General features: G+C 42.4%; 2 protein-coding genes across 44 annotated transcripts in view; one reads left to right on the top strand and one right to left on the bottom strand.

Annotated features, from left to right (window-relative positions):
* DOCK9 (dedicator of cytokinesis 9) overlaps nucleotides 1–26633 on the top strand; it is a 280624-nt gene that overhangs the window by 199730 nt on the left and 54261 nt on the right. For all 43 annotated transcript variants that reach the window (XR_016388580.1, XR_016388581.1, XR_016388582.1 and 40 more), the window contains 8 exons: nucleotides 9453–9599; nucleotides 9804–9887; nucleotides 10616–10727; nucleotides 14094–14272; nucleotides 14514–14627; nucleotides 16836–16956; nucleotides 21607–21740; nucleotides 23780–23894. Coding sequence is in view for 9 of the 43 variants with exons in the window: in XM_089899207.1 (XP_089755333.1) it covers nucleotides 9453–9599; nucleotides 9804–9887; nucleotides 10616–10727; nucleotides 14094–14272; nucleotides 14514–14627; nucleotides 16836–16956; nucleotides 21607–21740; nucleotides 23780–23894 (1006 nt within the window). In the remaining 34 variants the exon portion in view is untranslated. The remainder of the gene's footprint in view (nucleotides 1–9452; nucleotides 9600–9803; nucleotides 9888–10615; nucleotides 10728–14093; nucleotides 14273–14513; nucleotides 14628–16835; nucleotides 16957–21606; nucleotides 21741–23779; nucleotides 23895–26633) is intronic.
* Nucleotides 6205–7694, bottom strand: KRTAP3-1 (keratin associated protein 3-1). The gene is given in 1 exon segment (XM_089899221.1): nucleotides 6205–7694. A coding segment is annotated over 1 exon segment (306 nt). The 5' UTR covers nucleotides 6511–7694.

Raw genomic sequence — 26633 nt, forward strand, 5'->3', positions numbered from 1 at the left:
TTAGCCTCCAAGTGTTTGTGTTTTTTATGTTATTCCCCTGTAATTTCTGGTCTCATAGTGTTGTGGTCAGAAAGCGTGCTTGATATGATTTTAATTTTCTGAAATTAACTGAGGCTTGATTTGTGACCCAAGATATGATCTATCCTGGAGAATGTTCCATGTACACTTGAGAAGAAAGTGCAATCTGCTGTTTTTGGATGGAATGTCCTATAAACATCAATTAAATCTATCTGGTCTGTTGTGTCATTTAAAGCTTGTGTATTCTTTATTAATTTTTTGTCTGGATGATCTGTCCATTGGTGTAAGTGAGGTGTTAAAGTCCCCCACTCTTACTGTGTTACTGTCGATTTCCTCTTTTATAGCTGTTAGCATTTGCCTTATGTATTGAGTGCTCCTATGTTGGGTGCATATATAATTATTATATCTTCTTCTTGGATTGATCCTTCGATCATTAGGTCGTGTCCTTCCTTGTCTCTTATAACATTCTTTATTTTAAAGTCTATTTTGTCTGAGAGAAGAATTGCTACTTCAGCTTTCTTTTGATTTCCATTTGCGTAGAATATCTTTTTCCATCCCCTCACTTTCAGTCTGTATGTGTCCCTAGGTCTGAAGTGGATCTCTTGGTAGACAGCATATATATGGGCCTTGTTTTTGTATCAGTTCAGTCAGTCTATGTCTTTTGGTAGGAGCATTTAATCCATTTACATTTAAGGTAATTATCAATATGCATGTCCCTGTTACCATTTTCTTAATTGTTTTGGGTTTGTTTTTGTAGGTCTTTTCCTTCTCTTGTGTTTCCTGCCTAGGGAAGTTCCTTTAGCATTTGTTGTAAAGCTGGTTTAGTGGTGCTGAATTCTCTTAGCTTTTGCTTGTCTATAAAGCTTTTGATTTCTCTGTCAAATCTGAATGAGATCCTTGCTGGGTAAAGTAATCTTGGTTGTAGGTCCTTCCCTTTCATTGCTTTAAATATATTGTGCCATTCCCTTCTGGCTTGTAGAATTTCTGCTGAGAAATCAGCTGTTAACTTATGGGAGTTCACTTGTATGTTATTTGTCATTTTTCCCTGCTGCTTTTTTTTTTTTTTGCGGTACGCGAGCCTCTCACTGTTGTGGCCTCTCCCACTGCGGAGCACAGGCTCTGGACACGCAGGCCCAGCGGCCATAGCTCACGGGCCCAGCCACTCCATGGCATGTGGGATTCTCCCGGACCGGGGCACGAACCCATGTCCCCTGCATCAGCAGGCGGACTCTCAACCACTGCGCCACCAGGGAAGCTCTTCCCTGCTGCTTTTAATAATTTTTCTTTGTCTTTAATTCTTGTCAGTTTGATTACTGTGCATCTCAGCGTGTTTCTCCTTGGGTTTATCCTGCTTGGGACTCTCTGCACTTCCTGGACTTGGGTGGCTATTTCCTTTCCCATGTTAGGGAAGTTTTTGACTATAATCTCTTCAAATATTTTCTCGGGTCCTTTCTCTTTCTCTTCTCCTTCTGGGACCCCTATAATGCAAATGTTGTTGAGTTTAATGTTGTCCCAGAGGTCTCTTAGGCTGGCTTCATTTCTTTTCATTCTTTTTTCTTTATTCTGTTCTATGGCAGTGAATTCCACCATTCTGTCTTCCAGGTCACTTATGTGTTCTTCTGCCTCAGTTATTCTGCTATTGATTCCTTTCAGTGTGTTTTTCATTTCAGTTATTGTATTATTCATCTCTGTTTGTTTGTTTTTTAATTCTTCTAGGTGTTTGTCCTTTAGTTCTCCAAGTCTTTGTTAAACATTTCTTGCATCTTCTCGACCTTTGCCTCTATTCTTTTTCTGAGGTCCTGGATCATCTTCACTATCATTATTCTGAGTTCTTTTTCTGGAAGGTTGCCTGTCTGCACCTCATTTAGTTGTTTTTCTGGGTTTTTATCTTGTTCCTTCATCTGGGACATAGTCCTCTGCCTTTTCATTTTGTTTATCTTTCTGTGAATGTGGTTGTCTTTCCACAGGCTGCAGGATTGTAGTTCTTCTTGCTTCTGCTGTCTGCCCTCTTGTGGATGAGGCTATCTAAGAGGTTTGTGCAAGCTTCCTCATGGGAGGGACTGGTCGAGAAGTATATTTAAAATCAACTATCAGTGTCATCTATCTGAGAACTGTGATAAAAAATTAATAAAGGAATTTAATTGTGTGTGTTCTTTTCTCAAGATGACAAATTAAACCTTAGAACTTTAGGGTCAGTAGGGACCAGAAAGCTAACTTCTTGTCCACCTCCTTCCTTATTTCACAGAGGTAGAGACGGAAGTCTGTACCCATGAAGTGACCTGCCCAGGGTCACACAATTGAGCAGAGCCAAGAATCATGCTAGAGGCAGGATCAGCCTATCTCAAGTGTTCTGCCATTCCCAGCCTATAACCCCATTCTCCAACGCGACAAGGAAATAGTTTGTACTTGGAACTTTACACAAAGCACTCAGATGCTGCCATGCAGAACCTTTTCTGTAAGTTAATTATATCTTGGTCTCAAAACAGCATTCAGACAGTTTTTAGAGATAGTTTATTTTAAAATTATCCAGTTTGCAAAGAAACACAGGCATCCAAAAGGAGAAAGCTTAATCGCAGCATAATTTACTATAAAAAGAGATTCAAAACACCAGCTCCCCACTTTGGGGAGTTTGACATTATTCACTTTTAGAGAATCTCTCCTGTGGCTTCTGCTTCCATGTCACCCAAGATAGCATCCTTCCCCTAAATCATGCCGCCCTTCCCCTAAACCACACCTTGATCTAGAAACTTCTCTCACAGTTTTTGAAGCGTGCATTAACTTTGCCTCATATCTTAGGAGTAATGAGTTTTTATGTTTGAATTATTTATTTTAATGTTTGTCTTATATTTACATCTTAAGAATTGCATGTCCTAGTCCCTGATCCCTGTGTTCTGGATTTAGGGAACAAGTTCATATTCACCATTTCTGTACCACTTGTGATTTCCAGAATCATGATCAAATCCCCTCAGAGTTTTTCTGTTTTTAGGCTGAAGATTGTCAGTATAATCCAATGTGTTTATAATCCCGACCTTGACTTTCTTCCTCATTGGTGAGTCTGTCTTAAAGTGCCATGAACAGGCACACAACTGTCTTGTAGGGGCATCTGGGCCATGGATTCATGTAAGAGCCAGATGTTGCTTTCAGTGTTGCTGAAAGCCCTGCCCAAGTATATCTGCCGTGGATCAGCATTTGGGGGCATAGTGTGTCTTGAACTGAGGCCTTCATTTTCCAGTCCCGGTGCTGGCAGGGTTGTTCCATCTGATGCCCATATATGAGGAGGGATAAATCTGCACGCTGTTGTACCAAAGATGGAGGCAACCATGTATATATGTCCACCTTCCCGTCCGCGGCCAAGCAAACTACACTTGCGGAGGAGAGCTGTGAATCGGAGCCTCTCTCTGAACTAGCATCTAAAGTAATCAATTTCTTTACTACCGCAGATGGACCTGCAAAGTTTGGATTGATAACGTATGACTGTGCCAAACTTGAGTGTTTTATAGGTGAGGTCCTTAGAATTTGTAATAAGCAGTTTTTGAGAAAGATACAAAACAGGCCTCATTGGGGCTTACTGAGGAGTTCCCACTCTGCCTCTAAGGTCAGCATATTTTAGGTGTGTTTTTTCTGTCGTCTATTTTTAACAACTGTAATTTCAGCAGACTCATTTTGAGTTTCCTTCCCTCCCATACTGAATCACGCAAATTGTTAGCATTCCACAGGTGTTTCTCAGGGAAGCTGGAAACCTGGCAGTGGACAGGATGGATATCTACCTTTAAGTGTCAGTTGTTTAGCTTTCAACCATTTTCTGTCTTAATTGAGCAAGGAAAGAGCTTTCATCTGAAGAGTGAACAAAAGGGTGGTATATGGTTCATGTTCTAAGTGTACTGCCTGGACTTCCTCTAAACCATATTTGTGAACTCTATACGTACATGATGGCAGAACAGTAATAGCCATACTTCCATCCATGAGTCATTGTTTCAAATAGTGTTTGTTCTGTGCAGAGCATTGAGGAGAAATGCAGGTGGAGTGGAGGGTGCGTCCTCAGCCTTGAAGCTCACAGAGTCCTTGGAGAAGGAGAACATGCAGCCAGAGGAGAGTGCAGGAAGGTGTACACGCTCCAATGTGGTAGATTCATGTGGAGCTGGAGCTGGAACTTTACCTGGGCCTAGAAGGATTATTTTGGGGAGCTTTGTGGCCAAGCAGCAGACGATTTGGTAGAGACCATAGAAAGGCAGGGTAGTGACAAGATGAAAGAGAGTGTAAATGTTAGCAGAGTGATTGGGAAACTTTTGTACCAATGAGTCTCCCTTCCTCCTGGAGTTTAAATAGTCTGTGGAACAGATTAATGCACCTGTCATTGTTTATATGTCTTTTATTTATTTATTTTTTTTAGCTCTCTAACTGCACTAATATAAAATGACGTTTTCTGGTGATGCTGATGAAAGTCTAGCATTGGGAGGGAAGAGGTAGGCTTGAGGATGAGGACACAAACCATTATGAATGAATAAGAGAGGATATTAAGACAGAACCAATAATTTGACCCAGCAATTGTACTTCTAAAGTATTTACCAAAGAGAAATGAAAACAGATATCCACACAAAGACCTGTATGCAAATGTGCATAGCAGCTTTATTCATAGGAGCCAAAAACTGGAAATGTCCATTAACTGGTGAATGATAGACAGGTTGTGGTAACTCCATACAATGAAATACTACTTAGTAATAAAAAGGAACCAAGTATTGATTTGATTTCCATCCAGGAACATGGATGGATCTCGAAACATTATGTTATGTGAAGGAGGTCACTGTGGTCACATATACATGATACACTATACACTGTATGTGTTCATTTATATGACATTCTAGAAAAAGGAAAACTACAGGGACAGAAAACAGAGCAGTGGTTTCCAGGGGCCAGTGTGGGGGAGGGGATTCAAAGGGACAAGAGGAATTTTTTTTTTTTTTGCGGTATGCGGGCCTCTCACTGTTGTGGCTCTCCCGTTGCGGAGCACAGGCTCCGGACACGCAGGCTCAGCGGCCATGGCTCACGGGCCCAGCTGCTCCGCGGCACGTGGGATCTTCCCGGACCGGGGCACGAACCCGTGTCCCCTGCATCGGCAGGTGGACTCTCAACCACTGCGCCACCAGGGAAGCCCAAGAGGAAGTTTTTTGGGTGATAGAAATGGACTGTATCTTGGCTGTGGTGGTGGTTACACAGCTGTATTCATTTGTCCAGATGAACCCAACTGTGTACCTTAAAAGGGTGAATTTTAGTATATGTAAATTAAACCTCAATAAATCTGACTTAAAACATAGTAAAGTCAGATTGAATGGGGGATAAAAGGCCACCTGGATATTAAGTGTGAGCGTACAGTGGAATGGAGCTTTCCAAAGAGAGAATCGGGGCATGGTTTACCAGGGAAGGTGGAGGTGATCAGTTTTCTTGGGAGATCTTATGGTTTAGGGCTATGGGTTCAGCTGCTATGACAGAGATCTAAAGTAATATTGACCAACAAGAGAAAAAGTTTATTTCTTCTCACCTCAAAGCCCAGGGTAGTATGGGGGTTCTGTTCCACAAAGTTACAGAGGCCCAGACTCCTTCCATTTCCCTCCTTTGTCTACCTGGAGAGCTGCTCGTCCTCCTGATCTGAATGGGTCACCCCCACGTCCACGTGGAGCCAGCACAAAGAGGAGGGAACGCCTTTTCCCTGTAAGGATATGGCACCAGCAGAGTGCAGAGAGAAATAAACACAGAAAGGTTAGAGAGAAGACCGAGTTTTGCAGATGAAAACGAGGACACAGGAGAAGGAAAGAACTTGCAGGACAAAAGAGAGAAGTGATGTAGGGATTCCAGTGAGAGGGAGTAACTTGAGACTGCTGGAAATGTCATTGGCAAATTTCTTGTCTATCCCATTACTTTTCTGTTGTTACTGTCGTTTGCTAAGCCAGGAAAATGAAGTTTATTAACTAGTAGTCTTATTTATTGTAACACTGAGCAGTGAAGTGGCCTGTAGAAGAGAGGTCTCTACACCCAGGAGAGTAGAACACAACAAGCAGCAAAGCACTGAACGCGTGAAGGCTTTTGGATGTCCTTGCGCAGTGGGCAGCGACTTGGGTGGCAGTGGATGCGGCACCCAGGTGATGTAGGACATGGTATAGCCCCTCGCTGGCGTCTGTGGAGACGTGGCTGTCAGCAGCAGGGCCCACAGGGCCCTTCGCTTCAAGGCTGAGTGTGGGTCATCAGGGAGATCCCACTCAGGCCAGCGGTCTGGTGGCAGGAGCTGAGCAGCCAGCAGGAGGGCATGAAGGTGTCGGGCTGACAGCAGGGTGGGGGGCATGGGGCGCAGCAGGTGGGCTGGAGGAGGCGGATCAGGTGTGGGCAGGTGTTGGGCTGGCAGACCGAGCACCGGCAGCCCTTGTTGGAGGCAAAGATGGTGGTGGCCGGGCCACTGTGGACGCTGCAGCATTACCAAGGGGAGATCCGGCTGCAGGACATGGTCAGGAGGTAGGTTTCGTTTGGCTGAGAAGTCTCCTGCTGTCTTAGTGTCTGTCCTCTCCTGAGCCAGCGCTTATAACACTCACTCCCCTAGATATCAGCTCATTAGCCTAGATCATGTTCTTCCATCTCAGTTTATAATAATCTCCATAAAGTCATCTCATTACCTCAGTCTTTATTACCCTTCGATGTGTGTCTTACCTCATTGCTTTGTTGCCAAATGAGGACTCTTGACAATAGCTGTTTGTCACTGCAGGGAGAGCTTTATCTCACCATTAAAAAAATTTTATTATAGAAATTTTTAAAAAGAAAAAGAAAGGGAATAGTTTAATGAATCTCATGTGCCTCTCACCCACCCAGCTTCAACAGTTATCAGCACTCTGCCATTCTTGCTTTAGGTATCCACCCTCATACTTCTTTTTTCCTAGAGTATTTTTAAAGCAGTTCCCCAATATTTTATCATTTCATCTATAAAACTTTAGTGTATAATATCCAATGGATAAAGCCTTAAAAAAGAATAACCATTGCACCGTATGACACTCAGTAAAGTTAGAAATACTTCTCTGTTATCATCCAACACCCCATCTGTATTCCATTTCCCCCAGGTGTCTTAAAAATGTCATTTTACAGTTGGTCTGAATCAGGATCTAAACATAGTCCACACACTGCATTGGGTTGATGTGTCTCTGAAGTTTCTTGGATCCTCACACTGTTTCCTCTCCATTTGTTTCTTTCTTTAATGCAGTGTATTTGTTGAGGAAAGTAGACCATTTGTCCTGCAGAATTTCCCATATTCTAGATTTGGCCAGTTGTAACCTTGCAGTGATACGTAACATGATTCTCTGTACCCTCTGTATCCTGTACCCTTGTGTAGTGATATCTAGAGGCTTAATTCCATTCAGGTTTGGTTTTCTTTGTGGCAAGGATACACCTTAGCTGGCGCTACTGTATCACGTCAGAATGCATAGGAGTCTGGTTGTCCCACTTTTAGTTATAATAATATTGACTGATAGGTTCCATTCGGTCCACCCCATGCTTCCACTATAGAGTTCCCCATCCACTTTTCATGGTTTAAGCAGCTGTTGACTCAGCCCCGTTCTGTAGGCTTTTCTTGGGAGACCTCTTTTTTAGGAATGGCCAGCTTAGGTAGCTGGCGGTCATGCCTGGTGGTTAGAGTTGGCCTTACCTGGGTTCCTGGAAGCTGATCATCTGTTGAGGCTGACACCTCAGGATATAGAGTTACTGGTTTGCACATATGGAACAAAATCCTTTTGGAATTTAGAATTTTACTCTTCTGTTTTTGAAAGTAGGTAAACTTCCAATTCTTATGACTTGATCCTTCCCTCACTGGATTCTTGAGTTTATGTACATTTACTAAGATTGTCTTGGTTTTGGTTTGAGAACTGAGATTATTATAAAGCTGGCATTTCAAAATTTCATAGTAGGTTCTGGTATTTAATGCATAAAATAATGCATGCTTTCATAGCATAAATACCTAGGCTCCAGTTCTAGCTTTACAAAATACTATTTGTTTGATATTAGGATACTGGTTTGGCTGCTCCAAAAGAGGCCAAAATAATAGTGGCTCAAACTAAGACAGAAGGTTCATTTCTCTCTTTTGGAAAATTATGAGCCAGTAGGTAGCTCAGACAGTGGGGATCTTGTCCCCCAAGATCATTCAGGGACTCAAGCTCCTATTCAACTATCCAGCCCAGGTGTCACCCTCGTCTGCATAGTTGAGAAGCTGGCTCACCACCACTCCACATTCCAGGCAGTGGCAAAGAGGAGGACTTGGTAGGCAAGCAGCTCCTTTTATGGGAAAGGCAAGCCTCTTACAGCCCATTGGCCAGAACTAGTCACGTGGCCATTATCTTGCCACAACTTATGCTGGGAAATGCAGTCTCTAGCTGGGCAGCCATGTGCCCTGTAAAACCCAGGAGTTCTGCCACTAAAAGGGAGAAGGAAAGGAAAGATATTAAAGGTCAGTTAGTATTTTTTATTGAATCCTTCCAAGCTTCAGTTTCATCTCATCTGTAATGTGGGGATGAAAACACCCCCCTGTTGTGGCTGTTAGAATTACGTGCTCTTAGAATCACGTGCATGCACGGGTAAGTGTCGAGGAGCATCCAGTTCAGCCCCCTTCACATTCCAGGCCTTCAGTAAATGGTTCCATGCACTGGGGCCAGAGGGGGCAGCGCAGCATCACAGAGCAGAAAGAGCATAGGCTTTAAACTCATTGTAGATCTGGCTTTGAATCTTTGTTATTGTTAGCTGTGTGACTGAAGACACATTTACCTAACCTCTCTGACCCTCTATAATATGAGGGTGTTTAAGAATTTAATGAAAAAGTACATAAAAATATCTAGTGCAGTGCCTGGTGTGTAGAAGATATATGGTAAGTGGTAGCTAATTGCTAAGTGATCTGTGTGTAATTTCTTAGGTAAGCGTTCCTGATGGGGAAAAATTATTATGTAAAGTCAATTTAAAGAGGACTTCTAAGCAGTTTCAACTAGTGACATACAGTCACCATTCTGTGTGTGTTCAGTTTGAGTACTTGAGGCTTAAACCTAAGACAGTGTTTTCTAAAGAAATCTCTGAAAGATACAGGCATGAGAATCAAAGTAAAATGCAGTAAAAATGCTGGTCTGATCAGAATCTCTGGAAGTAAAGGTGCATCTCCACATTTTTATAAATACCTCCACGGTGGTCTTTATCATACTGAAGTCTAACATCTCAGACCTGATCCACAGCATTTATTTGAAGTATTAGAATACTCATACAGTACTTCGAGAGAAGAAAGAATAATTTATCTTATCTAATTTCAGATAAATAAGATGAGAGCCCTGGGTTTTTGAAATGAACTCAGGGATGAGGTGTTTTTTTTTTCCCCTCGAAGGTTGCAACTTAAAAAATAATAAATGTTTGCTCTAAATCCTTTTTAGTTATTGCGAAACCAGAGATTTCCTGCATCCTATCATCATGCAGTGGAAACTGTTGTGAATATGCTGATGCCACACATCACTCAGAAGTTTCGAGATAACCCGGAGGCATCTAAGAATGCGAATCATAGCCTGGCTGTGTTCATCAAGGTGGGGGCCTCCGGGGAAGAGGGTGTCTGCCAAGTGCCTAATGTGCATTTTCTAGCAGAGTGACTTGTACATATAGATGCTTAGTGAACGTTGATGGCAGGTTTTTATGCCAAAGGATAAACTTACTCACAATAAATGCAGATTAGAAGCCAACTTTCAAAAAAAGCCTAAATACTTAACCTTTGTGGGTTGTTTCCTCCACAGAGATGTTTCACCTTCATGGATAGGGGCTTTGTCTTTAAGCAGATCAACAACTACATCAGCTGCTTTGCTCCTGGAGATCCTAAGGTAGCCTGTGCGCACGTGTGTGTGTGTGTGTGTGTGTGTGTGTGTGTGTGTTACACACTGTTCTTTTTGTCTCTCTGAGTGACATCTGGATACCCACCTGTTTCTCTTGGTTCACATCAGAATTTTCTTTCAGTCCCAGAGGCACTATTCATTCTCCTCTCTTGGAGATACTAACTAGTACTAACTAGTACTTGCATTAATGTGTGAGATATTAGGGACACAGTAATTCCACATGCAACATAAATACCTGTTGATTTTTCTCATAAATACCTTAAATGACTTCTCAGCTGCAAAACTAAAAGTATATGTGTTGCAAATCATAGTTTATTTAACAAGGTAACAGAAATAACCATGTAGCCTTTCTCTGCTAGAATTATCTGTCTCTTCCCTTGCGTGTCTATTTTAAAGCTCTGCCTTACGCATTTTTTTATTGCACTGAGCCTGTGCCTATAATTATAAGCTGCCTGAAATCCTTTATTGAAGTAAGAGGAGCATAAATCATAAATGCCCTTAAAGTCAGTGGAGGACATTGTTTAATGAAATGTGTTCCCAATTTTCAAACAAATTCCTGCAGACATTCTGAAATCTGTAAAATAGCCCAGAGCCTGCAGCTCTAAGACAGGGAAGAGGCTAAAGACGAGTGTGTGATTCCTAATAGGTTTTTCAGGAGGCTGTATAAAGTATCCACTGAGGCATTTAACTTACGACTAACCATATTTTTCCTGCAGACCCTCTTTGAATACAAATTTGAATTTCTCCGTGTGGTGTGCAATCATGAACATTATATTCCATTGAATTTACCAATGCCATTTGGAAAAGGCAGGATTCAAAGATACCAAGGTAATTTATCTTGAAATATATTAATCCTAGTCTTTTCAGAAAGAGAGCCATTCATTTTTAATAAGAAAAGAGAATTAGTTCACACATGACATTCAAATTATCTGATATTTTTCTTTGATGAATTGATTTTTTTTCTTGTTAAATTTCCATTAAAAAAAAATTGATAAAATGCTATGTAGGAACTTACTTCTTTTTAGCAAATTTACCAGACTACAGATCATGCCAGTGTGACTCTTTTTCATTGAAAAGTTCCATTGCTTAAACAATAGTAATCCATTTTATTTACTGTAGTTTATTTTTATTTGTTTCACTTTTCTTTTTTCTTATGAATTAGCTTTTCTTTCACCAGCTGTGGAGTCAAATGACACTCCTGTAGGTAGGTGTGGGGTGTGACGCTTGCTTTCTTGCATCTTCCTCCTTTAAAAGAAAAAGAATGCAAGTGATTGCTGAAATGCTTACGTATGCTATTCATGTAGGCATTTGCCATATACTTGGATCAGTTTTAAAATTGATGATAAACCAGTGAATTTGTTCTCACTGTAGCTAAGACATTGCCATAGCATTCCCAGGAGTCATCTGGTTTTTTGCTCCTGGGGTCACTAGGTCCTCTAGGATGTTTCTTTAAGAAGTAAAGCAAATAAACAAAAAGCTCTGCTTCATTTCAAAAATGTACTATTCCACCATTTTCATAGTCCTTGTTTATAGCAGTAGCAGTAACCTATGTCACAAGCAACATGGCTTTTCACATGCTTTTTATGTTTGCATGCTGAGTCTTTATTAACTGTTCTGTATCCTTTCTGAGTTTGAAGAGAATTAAGGTCATAGAGACTTCTTTGTCTTCACTGAGTAAGTCAAATGAATCAAATTCGTCTCTTGGGTCTGTCAAGTAATATCTAGCACCTTGTATGTGCTCAGGATTATTTATGCTAAAGGAGAGAAAAAGTGGAAGGATGCCACCAAACTATTAATGACACCTAAATCAACTGACTCTGAAATTCAGAGAGAAACTCAAAAAGGAATTCATTCAGAGACATAAATACCTTGCCTTTTAAAGAGCAAGAAGGGGGACTGCGGCCTGAAGTCGGCAGTCATGCATTCAGCAAATATTTGCTCAGCACCAACTCTCCCTAGCCTTGGTATAGAGTTGTGGACAACAAGGATGAAATCCCCTGCTGTCTTACCTGTGTGAAATATGTAGAACATGAGAGAGTGATAAGTGCTAAGGAGAGAGAAATAAAGCAAGGGAAGGGGATAGGAAATGGGCTGGCATTGAGATCGGGTGGCCAGGCAAAGCCTGACTGAGAAGGCAACTTTGGGGTGATAATTGAAGAAGGTGAGGGGTTGAGCTCCTGGGCTGTTCAGCATCCCCCATCCAACCCCAGCCCACCCGCCTGTCCCACCCCGCACTGTTCCCCACAGGCCAGGCGCACCTGCTGGTCCCAGCTCCTCACACATGGCAGGCCCTCCCCGCACTTCTCAGCCTCACACAGCACCTCCCTGGGCATCCTGTCTTCCTCCTGGCCAGTCACTCAGCACCTCCCCTGTGGGCCCAGCCAGGTCTCCCCCTTGCCTCTCCCAGCGCCCCACCTGGAGTGAACTGCTCCCTACCCTGCACCCCAGACCCTCCTTCACCCCACCTTCAGTTCCTAGCCCACCTGTCCTTGGAGACCGTGACCGTTTTCCTCTCACCTCTCAGGGTGCTGAGGATAGCTCTTGCTGCCCAGCGGTTGGGCAGTGAACGTGTGCTAATGTCCGTCTTCCCCACTGGCCCAGTTGTCTATCCTGTAGAACCAAGTGAGGAGTGAGGAGGAGAGCCTTCAGGTACCCCAGACTCGCACAAGCTCTTAGTAGACTGTCAGGGTATTTGGCGGCTGGAAGGGCTGCCCTAGGCAGGTGGTGGGTCAGCTACAGATAATTTCCATAACTGCACTGATAGGAATAAAGTTTCGTTTTTTTTTTCAGCATCCTCCTTCCTCTTACCCTTCTCACCTGCTCCTCCACTCTCCTCTCTGCACATGCACACGTACACACACACACACGTGTGCAATTAAACCCATAAATAGTTTTCCTTCTAAGGGGATCATGTGAATTCAAGCTATGAACTGTCTTTTCAGTAAACTGGACCTAAAAATCGTAAACAGGGCTTCCCAGGTGGTGCAGTGGTTGAGAGTCTGCCTGACAATGCAGGGGACACGGGTTCGTGCCCCGGTCCGGGAAGATCCCACATGCCGCGGAGCGGCTGGGCCCGTGAGCCATGGCCGCTGAGCCTGCGCGTCCGGAGCCTGTGCTCCACAGCGGGAGAGGCCACAACAGTGAGAGGCCCGCGTACCGCAAAAAAAAAAAAAAAAAAAAAAAAAATCGTAAACAGTGGACATGAGTATTCTGGAAAGATGAACGCTCTTTCCCTTCCTTCTGCTAAAGAGTTCATAGGACTTGGGTCAGACTTTGAATAGGTTTAGAAGCAACTAACGTGGCGTTAAAGTTAAAGGAGAGGCCTATAGACTTTCCTCTAACAATGGATTCAGTATAAGAATTTAAATCCGAGCCACAGCTTTCTGGATAGGTGTATTTCAGCTTTAGCGTGTGATGCTTAGCTGCTTTTATTTACCCTCCCTCAGTAGGTTTCACGTCTGCTTCTTATCTCTTTTCCAGAAGAGCTTTCAGTCTTGTCACTTCGCTTGCTGATGACTTACTAGTTTGATTTGGTGCTTTGTCCATTTTAGTTCTAATTTATATTAGTTTTCTATTGGCTTTTTGAGGTAAAGAAGTTTTAAGAGTATATTTTAGAAAATTCTAAGTCAAATAAGATCTTCAGTGATAGCAAAATAATAGGTAATATGGTAACTCGTTCATTTTAAACACGTTGGGTTTTAATGGGCGTATATGGGCATTAATGACTAGGAAATCGATAAATGAACTCATGTAGTGAAGAACATTTTAATAGGCCACCTATATTTATTCTTTAATTACATGTCTCTTATGCACAAATTACTCCCCAGTAATGTTGTCAGTTACTACAATTTTATTTTTAAATTTCATATCAATAACAAAATTACATTTGTAATATAACATGTTGTCCTGTATTCTAAAAATTGGTACTAAAACTATTCACTAACTTAATAATTATGTAGGATGTAATACCTTTTAAAATCAAAATCCAGTGCATTTATTTGTATTTAAATTTTGTTTTCACTTTAGAGTGCAGAGCAGTATTTTAGGTTATCAGCCCTTTCCCCTTGGAAGGCAGATGTGGCCACCTGATGACACACACAGGGGAGGCTGAAAGCAAAGGATGGGCTTGGTTTTTATTTTATTCACAGAGTGTTACATCCTTTCTAACTAAAGCGGTTTCTATCCTCATTTCAGATCTCCACCTTGACTACGCATTAACGGATGAGTTCTGCAGAAACCACTTCTTGGTGGGACTGTTACTGAGGGAGGTGGGGACCGCCCTCCAGGAGTTCAGGGAGGTCCGGCTGATTGCCATTGGTGTGCTTAAGAACCTGCTGATAAAGCATTCTTTTGATGACAGATATGCTTCCAGGGTGAGTGTTCTCTAATGGAAGGAAATATGATTGATAAGTGTCCTTCATTTTGAGTAATATAAAGAAATAAGCAATTAGAAAATTAGTGATAACAGCACTAAGACTTTCTCTGTTTATGCAATAAAATCTAACAGCAATCTTTATAGGAAGGATCCAAATACAGGTGATGGCCAAGTGCTAGCTCAGTCCATCATTAAATTCTGAGTCCGGGATAAACTTACGCTTTGCGCCTTTGTTTCAGAGCCATCAGGCAAGGATAGCCACTCTCTACCTGCCTCTGTTCGGTCTGCTGATTGAGAATGTCCAGCGGATCAACGTGAGAGATGTGTCTCCCTTCCCCGTGAACCCTGGCAGTGTACGTAAGCACATTCACATAGACACAGCCTGTATTTGCTTCCTGTGGCTGCCCTAACAAAATACCGCAAACTGGGTGGCCAAAAACAACAGAAATTTATTCTCTCACAGTCAGAAAGCCCAAAGTCCAAAATCAAGATGTCAGCTAGGTTGGTTCCTTCTTGAGGTTCTGGGTGAAGAGCTGGTTCTACACCTTTCTCCTAGCTTCTGGTGGTTGCCCGAAATCCTTGCTTTTTTTAGCTTATAGCTGTATCACTCCAATCTCTGCCTCTGTCTTCACATGGTATTCTCCCTGGTGTGTGTCTGTGTCTCTGGTGTCCTGTCCTGTCCTTATAAGGACACCAGTGCTTGGATTTAGGGCCCACCCTAATCCAGGATGACATCATCCTATCTTATATCTTAATTACATCTGCAAAGACCCTCTTTCCAAATAAGGTCACATTCTGAGGTTCAGGGTGGATATGCAATTGGAGGGACACTATTCAACTATACACGTCTCCTCTTTTTTTGCCCCTAAAACCATAAAAATCTACAGTAGTCTTGGTAAGTTGCATTTCTGGCTAAGACGGGGTCAATCAGTAAACCTTCAACTCTTGTTAAAAATCATTATATGGCTTCCCTGGTGGCACAGTGGTTGAGAGTCCGCCTGCCGATGCAGGGGACACGGGTTCGTGCCCCGGTCTGGGAAGATCCCACATGCCACGGAGCGGCTGGGCCCATGAGCCATGGCCACTGAGCCTGCGCGTCCGGAGCCTGTGCTCTGCAGCGGGAGAGGCCACAACAATGAGAGGCCCGCAAACCGAAAAGAAAAAGAAAAAAAAAAAAAAATCATTATAAAAAGCCATGCTTTCCTGATGGCTTGTTTTCTTGTAAGATTTCAGGATCTTCTTTGTGTATCCAACAAAAAGTTATAGAGGAAGGAGTTTATTTTGTTTTTTTTAAAAAAAGCATAGTTCTAACCTCCGTGCTATAAGAGCTCAGTGCTAGCCCCTGTTCTGATGTAACATACTACACAGTCTTGGAAAAGCCACCTCTTTGGGCTGAAGTTCCTCTGTGTCTGTAAAATTAGAAAGATAATCAGACTAGATATCGGGGGGCCAGGGTGAATGACCCCACCTCCCCAAACTGACCACCTTAATTTACTTTAGCTTTATGCAGTCATTTAAAGATATACTGGAAATTAAGTTGACTGAAGGATGATGCCAGAAATGATCTCAAAGTGTTTTGGTTGGAGACAACCTGGCATTAATTTGGATAGGTGTTAGTAGTTCAGCAGTGCCCTTTTCCTGTTTATTCTGGCCCCGTGAACCGGCTCCATTGTTCATCTTGCCACTTTGTCATTATGGCATACACCGGGGGAGCTCCCTTGTGTGTATTTCTGTCCCAAAGCAGGTGGTGCTTTGTCCTGTTTTCTATACATCTCCTACGTGATGGTGCATTGAGATGAACCGTGTTTATAGAATAGTTTTTGTAGTTCCAAAGAGCGTGAATGTTCACTGTCCTTACATGGAATGCACCACACTAATCTCACCCTCGACAACATTGTATTTCACATGTGTATTCTCTAAATTTGTCTGCTTTTCTAATCGGAATAAGTAATTCAGGGTGTAATGCTACCTATCTGTACTGCTTCAATCCTGAGAAAAATGAACACCAGCTTTTGCTTTGGCTTTCATGAAAGTAAAATCCCTTTTATGACATAAGTTCATAATGAACATAATTTCTCCACTGATTGAGAATTCACACGAAGCACCCACCTTGCAGAGGTTTTCACTGCTGCTACTGTGAGGTCACTGTTGCTCATTTGGGAAGATTTCTGATGTGAGAGAAAAAAAGCAACGTTCCAGTTAGAAAGAGCACGTGGGGCTTCTTCTGAAGGAAGAAACATACTGAAATAATCTACAGAAATGTTGGGCATCAGAGCTCTGGAAAGGGAAGGGTGCTAGACCTCCTGGGGAAATACAGGACTTCATGGGCCAAGGTTTCTCCGCCCGCCCCAGACCTGACGTGCCCCGTGCTCCCTCCTCCTGCCGCTTCTCTGACCCACACACCCCACCTCCACCCCGCGCTGTGCTCCTCCCACTCAGGCACGTTTAACATGCCAGGCTGTTCTGTCCTGTTCTTATGCTCGCCCTCACACTTGCAAGAACTGTTGGTGAATCCTTTAAAGTCATCTTCAATTGTTTCTTGTCTCTCTCCTCCTCGACAGACTGTGAAGGAGGAATCCCTTACTTTGCCAGCCGTGAACCCGATAGTGACACCGCAGAAGTCTGGGAGCACGCTGGATGCCAGTCTGCACAAGGACCTCTTTGGTGCCATCTCTGGCATTGGTAATGCTCGGGCTCTGACCTGCTTCTCTGCAGTCTAATTCGGAAAGCGTCTTTAATCCAATCATTTGTTAGCTTTCAAATCAGAACTTTGAAGTCTTGAGTTTCTACTTCAAATATTCTTTTCCTGATTTTGCTCCTCAGCTATGAAACCCTTAACTCTACACTGAAATAAAGATCTCAGATTTCAGGAATAACACATGTAGTACACTTAACCACATATTTGTCCTGTTTGCTTTTTGTTTAATGCGTGTTAATTTTTCATTTTAAACCTTCAAACTAGATTGTTTATACTTTTAGGAAAAGAATATCTTTGCAAGTGTGTGTGTGGTGGGTAGGATTTATTTGTAGTGTTAACGATTTAGATGAGATGTGACAGACTAATTGCTGATGGAGATACTGGTTTATGGCTAGAATGCAGTCCTGAAATCAGTTTTCTAAAATCTTCTTTCCTACAATATCTTTTCTATCTGAAATAATGTTAGAGCAGCCCCCATGGGGAGGAAAACAGATGGCATAAATCAAGATTCAAATTGAGTAGTTTTTCCATAAGAAAATGCCTGAGAAATGTATTTATTAATACTCTGATTGAGCACATGTGCCAGCTCCTTCATAAAGATAACGGTACAAAAAATATATATATATATCTTCACAGACACTCACAGGCTTATGCTGTCTTCATTTCTTCCTCTCTTTTACACCACAGCTTGAATAAATGAAGCATCCTGCTGTGGCTACTGCTTAGACCGCCCAATAATGGTACTAACTCATAGGGCAGAATAAAGGGCAGTCCTTTTACCTAATTAATCTGCAGGACTGTGGTTCATTCTGAGTTTATGTCCTTAGCTTTTGTGTTGTTCTAGTTGCTAACGTGGTATTTCATGTAGGTGATGAAACTGGCCAGACTGTAAAATTGGAAACCTCATACCAATGCTCAGATTTATCCCATAATGCTCATACCAGTCTTTAATCTTACTTCTGTTTCTGTGTATTTTTCATAGTCATACTTACCTCATTTGGCGTTGTAAAGATGAAATGAGTTAATTCATACAAAACGCAGAGCCTGGCACGTGGTATTTCCATTGCCTTTCTCATGGGGCCCTCGCTCTGTCTCCTTTGCCCCACTCTGTCCACAAGCCCAGCCGCTCTCCGGGAGTGGGGAAGGGGTCCTTTCAGGGGCTTTGTCTGCAGCGGTTCCCAGCACTGTTTTTAAAGTCAGACAGATGTGGCTTTGGATCCAAACTCCACCATTTACAATTGCCATGGGCAGGGTGTCTCTCCTCTTTACCCTGTGTCCACATCTCAAAAATAGAGTCGTGGTGAGGGATGAAGAGCTAGTTGAATGTGTGCAGTGCTTGGCAAGGTAAACAGTGTTATTATTTGACTGTCATTATAACAAGCACAGTTCTTCAGTGTTATTCATGCTTTGTGATAGACTCTTAGTAGCCTAAATCTTAACTCTCTGTCCTCTCTGACCAGTATTCTGTAGGATTCAAGACTTTGTGGAAATGCTGAAACTAGAATGAGGTGATGTTTTGACTCTGACTTGATTCTCCAATTCCACATTCACCTTTTCAGGGTTTGGGGTGCCTTGAGAACATAGAGATGAGCCGAGGGGGGTCTTTAGCACAACTTCAATGACATAAATGGCCTTCGATTGCTCTGTGTTCATGGTGAAGTTACAAAAAGTTCTCAAGGCTAATTTTGTCCCATTTCATTCTTTCTTGAATTTCAAGATCTGGATCCACTTTTCATGGGAATTCACCACAATAGACTTAATTTATACTCAGGCTTTTATCTATGTTGCCCCCATCTTTAAACACTTTAATCCTTGTTTCCTTTTAGAAATGCCTTCCAGGAAAGCAGCCCCCACCTTTGAACTGGGTTTACTAGTTGTTTTCTGGTAGCTTTAGCAATTCTTCTTTTATTCAGCAAGGAATTTCCAGTTCGTTTTAGTCCCAGTGCTTATCAAGAGCTGACTTTCTCTTTACGTCTCTTAAGGAAATTCTGTTTCCACACTTACTGAGAATGTACCCTCAGCGGTTTTTTTAATGTCTTTGGAACATGGTGCATGAAAATTTCTGAAACTGATTCATTGCCTGGATAAAAACTACTCAAAGATTACGTTCATTTTAGGGGCTTCCCTGGTGGCACAGTGGTTGGGAGTCCGCCTGCCAATGCAGGGGACGTGGGTTTGAGCCCTGGTCCAGGAAGATCCCACATGCCGCAGAGCAACTAAGCCCGTGCACCACAACTAGTGAGCCTGCACTCTAGAGCCCTTGAGCCACAACTGCTGAGCCCGTGTGCTGCAGCTACTAAGGCCCATGCACCTGGAGCCCATGCTCCGCAGCATGAGAGGCCACTGCAGTGAGAGGCCTGCGCACCACGGCAAGGAGCGGCCCCCACTCGCCTCAGCTAGAGGGGGCCCACGCACAGCAGCGAAGACCCAACACAGCCAAAAATAAATAAATTAATTTAAAAAAAATTGCATTCTTAGGCTCAGGGTTCCTTTACCTACCTACTCAGTGTATTGCATTTTGCTGTCTGTACAAAGGGGAGAGAGCTGAACTAAACTTCTTTTAAAAGTTATGCACTGGGCCAGGATATTAAACACACACACACACACACACACACACACACACACACCAGGAACATAGTTCTACTAAGCATGTTGATTTTTTTATTTTTTTTTTTTGCGGTACGCGGGCCTCTCACTGTTGTGGCCTCTCCCCTTGCGGAGCACAGGCTCCAGACGCGCAGGCTCAGCGGCCATGGCTCATGGGCCTAGCTGCTCCACGGCACGTGGGATCTTCCCGGACCGGGGCACGAACCCGTGTCCCCTGCATCGGCAAGTGGACTCTCAACCACTGCGCCACTAGGGAAGCCCCAGCATGTTGATTTTGATTTATTGCATTTACATCTGTTTGCCTTAGATTAGAACTCTTGTTCTGGAACTGAGCCTAAAACTTTGAGAATTTAATGTCTAATTTTACTTTACTGAGAGCCTTTTTCTCCTGAGTTCTGTGTTCTACACTAAGTATGAAGTCTGGTTATATTAGGAAGACGATAGTTATAATTTGGTCACAGTGCATGTTTCTTTTCTCTCTGAGTATAGAAAAAGGCCCCTGGCTTTTTCATAGGGTTTTTACCTGTACCCTGTGGCAGTCAATCACACAGTTCCTATTCTGGGTAGGCGCAGCCCCTGGCCAGTGGTTTACGTGTTCCTGTTTGCACTTACATTTTCAGATTCCCTTGCCCTTCTTTGCTTGATATACTTAATACACTGAACTGGTTTCAGAGATGGTGGTGGATAAACCTGAGTGTTAGGGGCGGGGAGAGGATTAACTTCGAGGTGTATCAGCCCATGGCAGCTAATTTGCAGGCTGAAACCCAAAAAGGGCCTGCCTGTTCTGAGGTGCCAAGGAAAGGCATCTCAGGTGAAGGCAGCTTGGGGGTGGGAGGCTGTGCTTATAGCTTGCTGCAGCGTGGCGCCGAAAGTCTTCCGCAGTGTGCACTGCCAGCCCAGCCTTGTAGCCGGAGGCATGCCTTTTGGTTCAAGCCAGAATGTGCAAGTCTAAGAGTCATTTTTACTTATGTGATTTATTTAAATCTTATCTAAGCAGGAAGTCGATCTATTACTTTTAAAAATTCCACAGTATTGAGGTAGGGGTTGACTTCTCCCTTAAAATGCTATTTTTTTCAACAGATGTCACAAATTTTATTTCCAAGTTAGATTTCCTTTCTGCTTGTAACTGTTTATTGCAGAGATTCCCAAACATTCTCAATTCACAGCACCCTTATTAATCAAAGTAATTTTTCATGGAGTCCCCAAGGCCAAAAGAAACACCTAATGGTTCTGTTTATTAGGTACTTAGGGCCAAATAATAAGTACTTATAACCTAACAACTTAGTAGGCATTTGAAAACTATATACATACATAAAGAAAAAAATTTTTATTTTTACTAACCACGATTCTTACTAATGGGTTGTGTGTGCCTGTTGGGCGCTACACGGCTTCTCAAATTTGGAATCAGATCACTCACCAACATTCTCATTTCCTGTTCCACACTGATTTTCACCCAGTACTTGCTTTTTATCATCGCGACCACCAAATACCCCGCTTCACAGAGATATGACATCACGGAAAGGAATGTAGCACAGTCGGAGGTTGAAACTACAGTTTCTGGCAGATGTCAAGTATCACTGTTTTCCTAGAAACTTTAAAATGTCCCATGACACCCCTCAGAGTTTTCTGGGGTATCTCAGCCCGCCGTTTGAGTACTGCACGTTTATTGCATGGTTTAGTTTTTTTTTATTTGATAGTTGTAGGTGGATTTATCTTTTTAATTTTTTGAAGTCTTTATTCTACCCCAGTCTGAACCAGCATGTTCTCCTTTAGTCTGAGCAATCCAAGGTGGTTTCTCATAAGTGAATTGATAGTTATGTCTGAACGTTTCAGATTAACGGTTATTTGTATCTCAATCTAAATGGCCTGGTTCTTTAAAGGAGAGTTAATTGAATGAAACTCTTGAGCCAGCTTTCTCACAGGAAAAATAAGTGCCATAAAAGCAGTTTCCCTTATTAAAGTTCAGTACTTATTTTTATTTTGTTCTGTCTCACCAAATCTTTGGTCTTGGCTTGATTTCTGTTTAGCTTCTCCGTATACAAACTCAACTCCAAACATCAGTAGTGTGAGAAATGCTGATTCAAGAGGATCCCTCATAAGCACAGATTCCGGGAACAGCCTTCCAGAAAGGAATAGTGAGAAGAGCAATTCCCTGGATAAGGTAATTTCTTTTAATGTAACTTAAGTGTTTCTTATAACTAATGGATTTAGCCCAAAGTAAACATGCTTCATGTTCTAGTGTTCAGTAAGTATGACCTTTTTTCTTTTTTTCCTTAAACAACTCAGTTAACCTGGGGTAGATGATCTCAGAGTATGGTCTAGGGATGGAGCCCATTCCCTGAAACCCCCTGGTTCCTGTTGTAGGATTTCATCAGGGCAGTGTTTACAGTGGAGCACTTTGAGCCAGTGGTTCTGGCAGTTTGAACAGGTAGGGAAATCAAAATGCCACTTGCTTAGAATCCCCACGGTCTGTGTGCCAGGGAACACCAATTATAACACAGTTGTCCGTGCGAATGGGCGTTGGATCCGAAGCTGGCTCCAGAAAAGATTAATCAGTTGTACAGATGATGCAGGGACAAGGCTTTATTTGAAATCACTCTATTCATACTGTGCCCCCAACACAACACATCCTCCTCATATTTAACTATTTTTTTCTTGAAATACCTAAGTTTGGAATTTTGTGCAAATGGATAAAGCTTGGATTTAAACCTGGAACCATGATAGATTAGTCTCACCTCGGCCACTGTTTTCCTAAGTTATTTCAAGTTATAGACAAGTTATGTATAGGTTAAGTTATAGGTTTATGTACCAATAAACACGTGATTCTCTTAGGGATGTATTCCTAGTTCTCAGAAACGTGGAAGCCGCCCTTCCTCGGGGTCAGCTTCGTAACCTTACCGCGGTTGTGTGGTCGACCTCGCCGTGATGACCCTCAGCTGCGGTTCTGTAGCCGTCCGAGCGTCTCCGCGCAGGTGTCATGACCTGTCGAACTTTTCCCTTGACCCTGACATGCCTTCGTGCGTAGAGGGAGAAGCTGCTCAGAAGGCACTCGGCTTGTGTCATACGCGGAGCTGGAGAGGAGGAGAGCGGCCAGTCAGCCAGGAGACACCGGGTCACCATGGACTTCTCGCTGCTAACGCTGCTGCCTCTGCCGGAAGAGGCCCCACAGGCGGCGCCCCTGCTCCCGCTGCAGGGAGGCCTGGGCTCTCCCAGCGGCGCTGATGAAGTGGGTGGGCGGGAGGTACGCCGGCACCACGGCTTTGCCGCTAATTGCAGTGTGTCTCTTCTTATAATAAAAATACTCGTGTTATGTTATTAGTTAAACCCGATTAGTATATATCTTTTCCATTGCCCACCAGTACCTTGAATGAAAGATATTTTTTCACTGATCTTTCTGCTTTGGTATTTGGCAAAAAATTTTTCCAGATTTCAATTGGAAATATAACTTTCAAGATTTTTAAATTTCTTGTGTTTTTTAAATGAGATGAGATTCTTGTTCTTTTTTCTTTAAGTGAATGCTTTGAACATGGTGTGAACCTGCTGTCTAGTGGCAAAGCTGCCCTCACCCTGCGCCCTGAGCTTTCTGAAGTTTGCAGTGTTGAGCTAAGCTGATGATGGCGTGATCTCATCAGTTTAGGGGCTTTGGTCCTGCTGCACTGAGGTGTCCCTGTTTGTCCCTATCGGGCACCTGCCTGTGGTTTTCCCCCAGGGCTGCCCTAGGATGTAACGGAATAACGGTGACTCAGCTCCAGGCTTTAGTGGCTGGTCCATAGCAGCCCCTTGGACTTAATTTGCTGTTTTCAGCCACTGACGTTTTCCTGAGGATATGTTTGGTTTGGTACTGTCTTCTGAATCATCATTTGTTTTTGATCTTAGCACGCACAGTTTTTTGCATGAAGTTTTGCTTGGCATTTCGGCACTAAGCCGACAACTACGACTGGTTTTTCAGTTTGAAAGGTCCGTGCCTTCTGGCTTGTCCCGGGAGAGTGTGCCAAGGAGACAAGACAGAGCTTCCATGGATTAACACTTGTGTGTATTTGGTGACAGTGTGCTTGTAGTTCGTTGACAAATCATTTATACCTTCCAATTTGTATGATTTGACTCAATTCTAAGACTCTTTCTCTTCCAAGGGAGAAAAGTGAACCTAATTTTGTTTTACCTGTAACGAAGGAGAAGAATCACCTCTGTTTCCTTCTTTAGCACCAGCAAAGTGGCACTTTGGGAAATTCTGTCGTTCGCTGTGACAAACTTGACCAGTCTGAGATTAAGAGCCTGCTGATGTGTTTCCTCTACATCTTAAAAAGCATGTCTGATGGTAGGTAAAAAAATGAAGATACCTGTTTTACTTTCCTTGTTTCAGTATTTGGTTTATTTTTTAAAAATTGTAGTTGGTTCAAAGTGTTTAAGGATTTAAAGGGATTTTCTCTCTTGTTTGAAATACATATTAATTTACTGAATGTACTAGAAATAAAAGTCTTAATTTGGAAATTTATTTTCATTAATTATTGTATTTCAGAAAGAGTGCTAAAATGTGAATGGCGTATTTTAAAAATGTATATTAAGCTCAGACATACATCTTCACTAAGGGAGACGGAAGCAGATAAATGAAGTAGCTTTTGATTTTTTTCTTTTTAATTTCATTTGTCCAAGCAAACTTACTGGCAACTTGTATAATTTTATTAGTCAGTCTCTTGAATTAGAGAATGTAGTGTTGGTGACCTAAGCATCTCTTCCATTTACAGTGTGTGTGACATTCCTGGCTTTAACTAGAGGTGGGGTGTGTTTAGTTTTCTAATGGAAATAGTGGTATTCTGGTAGATTAAGCTTCTCATTAAGGGTTTGACAACGACATTTTTAAATAGAAATGACCACAACCATTAATGCTTTATCAGTACCATTTAAAGCTTGTAAACATTCATGGCAGGACAGTTCCAACTCTGATTGTGTGATATAAGCAATCACATGAAACTGTGCCATAGTGTAATGTCACAGTTCTTACCTTGGTCAAAAATCTTCTTAATTTTCCTGTAACAAATTAGGAAGGGTACTGTGAGCTTCATTAAGGTCATTGAGAGAAGATAAACTCTTTTGAAAGTAAAATGCCATTTTTGGAGACCTGAAGCCCACTTGTCTGGTGGCAGGGGGTGTGGGCATTGAGCATCCAGGGGAAGGTACTTCTGCTGCAAATAGTGTTTCTTTTGTATCGAGCTTCCATTTCGGCAGCACTAAGAGCCTGACCTGTAGCTCAGAAGTTAGGAGCAGCATATGATCCTTAAAATGCTTTGGAACTGGAAGATTTTACTCTTCTGTCAACTTGTTACTTTAAAATAGCTATTTTGAAAAACACAAACAGACAAGATTTTTTTTTGTGAATGATGACCAAATACAAAAGCCCCAGGCTCTTACTCTGATTTTTCAGTTAGAAAGTTGAAATTCTTCCCATTAAGTCAAACGTTCTCAATTTTCATCATGGTAGTGAGTTTCAGCCAGCATTATAGTCCTGTTTTTCCTTTATTGAAAGTTTTCTTTAAAATATTTTACATTTCAAATATTAAATGTGATGTGTAACTAGAAAATAACTTTTTAAAAAACAAATATACAAGAAATTTTGCATCCAAGTGAAAGTTACCCTTTAAAGTCAGCCTTTTGGAAGGCCAGGCACATATTTAAAAAATGCAACAACTTCTTCAAAACAGTTTTAGAATATCCTTTTTTTTACAACTACTGTTGTTACACTTTTTTTCCCCTTTATAATTAGAATTTTTTGTGTGTCTCATTTAAGAAATCTTTACCTACCCCCCAGGCTCTGAAGATATTCTCCTGTATTTTCTTTAAAAGCTGTATTATTTAAATTTTCACATTTAAATCTTAGTATCTACCAAGCATTGGTTTTTGTGTATAGTATGGGGTGGGGGAGAAATTGCCTTTAGAATAGTTTACCAGACAGATAACCAAAATCAGTTGTGTAACTAGCTCTGTCGCTACTCTTTCCTTTATCCCACATTTAATGCGCACCTTCTACACACAGGGCCCCTCGCCCTCTGTGCCTTCTTGTGCCTCCTTTCTCCGTAATAGAGCTTAGCTCTGTCTTTCCCCCTCCTCAGCCAATAGCCAGAGCACAGAGCAAGGACAGGCCACGATGGTACCACCCGGCTGGCCAGCTGGTTCTGTCTGCTGGCCTCAGGTGTCTGCAAGTTGACCCCGAGGGGCCCAGCATCCAGGGAACTCCCTGGGTTCCCAACACACCAGCCTCAAGTAACCAGAGTCCGTCTCTCTGGATTCTAAACTTGAAACCCCCAAGAGATGGAAGCTCCCCGACCCACCCTCTGGTCTAAGAGGCCAGGCATGGCTTTCAAAATCAGGTGCACTTGATTTAAATCGCCATGCCACCGGCCTTCTGTCAGCTGGCAGTTGGGAGAGTTACTTAGCTTCTCTGAGCCTTCATTAGTTCATTTGTAAATGGAAACTCTGCCCCAGATCATGGTGAGGATTCGATGACAGGATATATGTGAAATCATGAGACCTAACACAGTGCCTGGTGCATAGCAGGTACTTGGTATGTATCCCACGGCTTCTCCCGCCTGTCACTGTTCTTGACAAGTGTAGGATAAAAGTCCGTTGCCATGCATCTTCATGAGCCTCCAGCATCTCTGCAGCCAGCCTCTTGCTCATCTCAGGCCCCAAAGACTCAGTGGCTTTTTCCCTGAGAGAAATCTTTTAACGCATTTCTCAACTTCAATGTAAAATGTGAGAAGGCAAAAATGTTTAGCTAACACTCTTTGTGCAATGTCGAATGGTTAAGAGTCATACACAGAGAATGCTTCCTGTAAGTGAATTTGTAGGATTTGCCTTAACTAAAGATGTGCCCAGTTGTTCTTGATAAAGAGCAGGTGTGGTTCTTAACCACTGGTACATTGTACCATCATGCTAGGAAATAGGAACTCTCATACATTGTTATTTGGAAGGCTATTTGACAATATATGTCAAATTTTAAATGTACACACTATTAACATGCTAGTTCACTTCTAAGAATTTCTCCTTTAGATGTAGTTGG

The sequence above is a fragment of the Delphinapterus leucas genome, chromosome 18 (assembly GCF_059928025.1).
Source record: "Delphinapterus leucas isolate spDelLeu-1000000601 "Yukka" chromosome 18, BTC_Dleu_Yukka2, whole genome shotgun sequence".
NCBI lineage: Eukaryota > Metazoa > Chordata > Mammalia > Artiodactyla > Monodontidae > Delphinapterus > Delphinapterus leucas.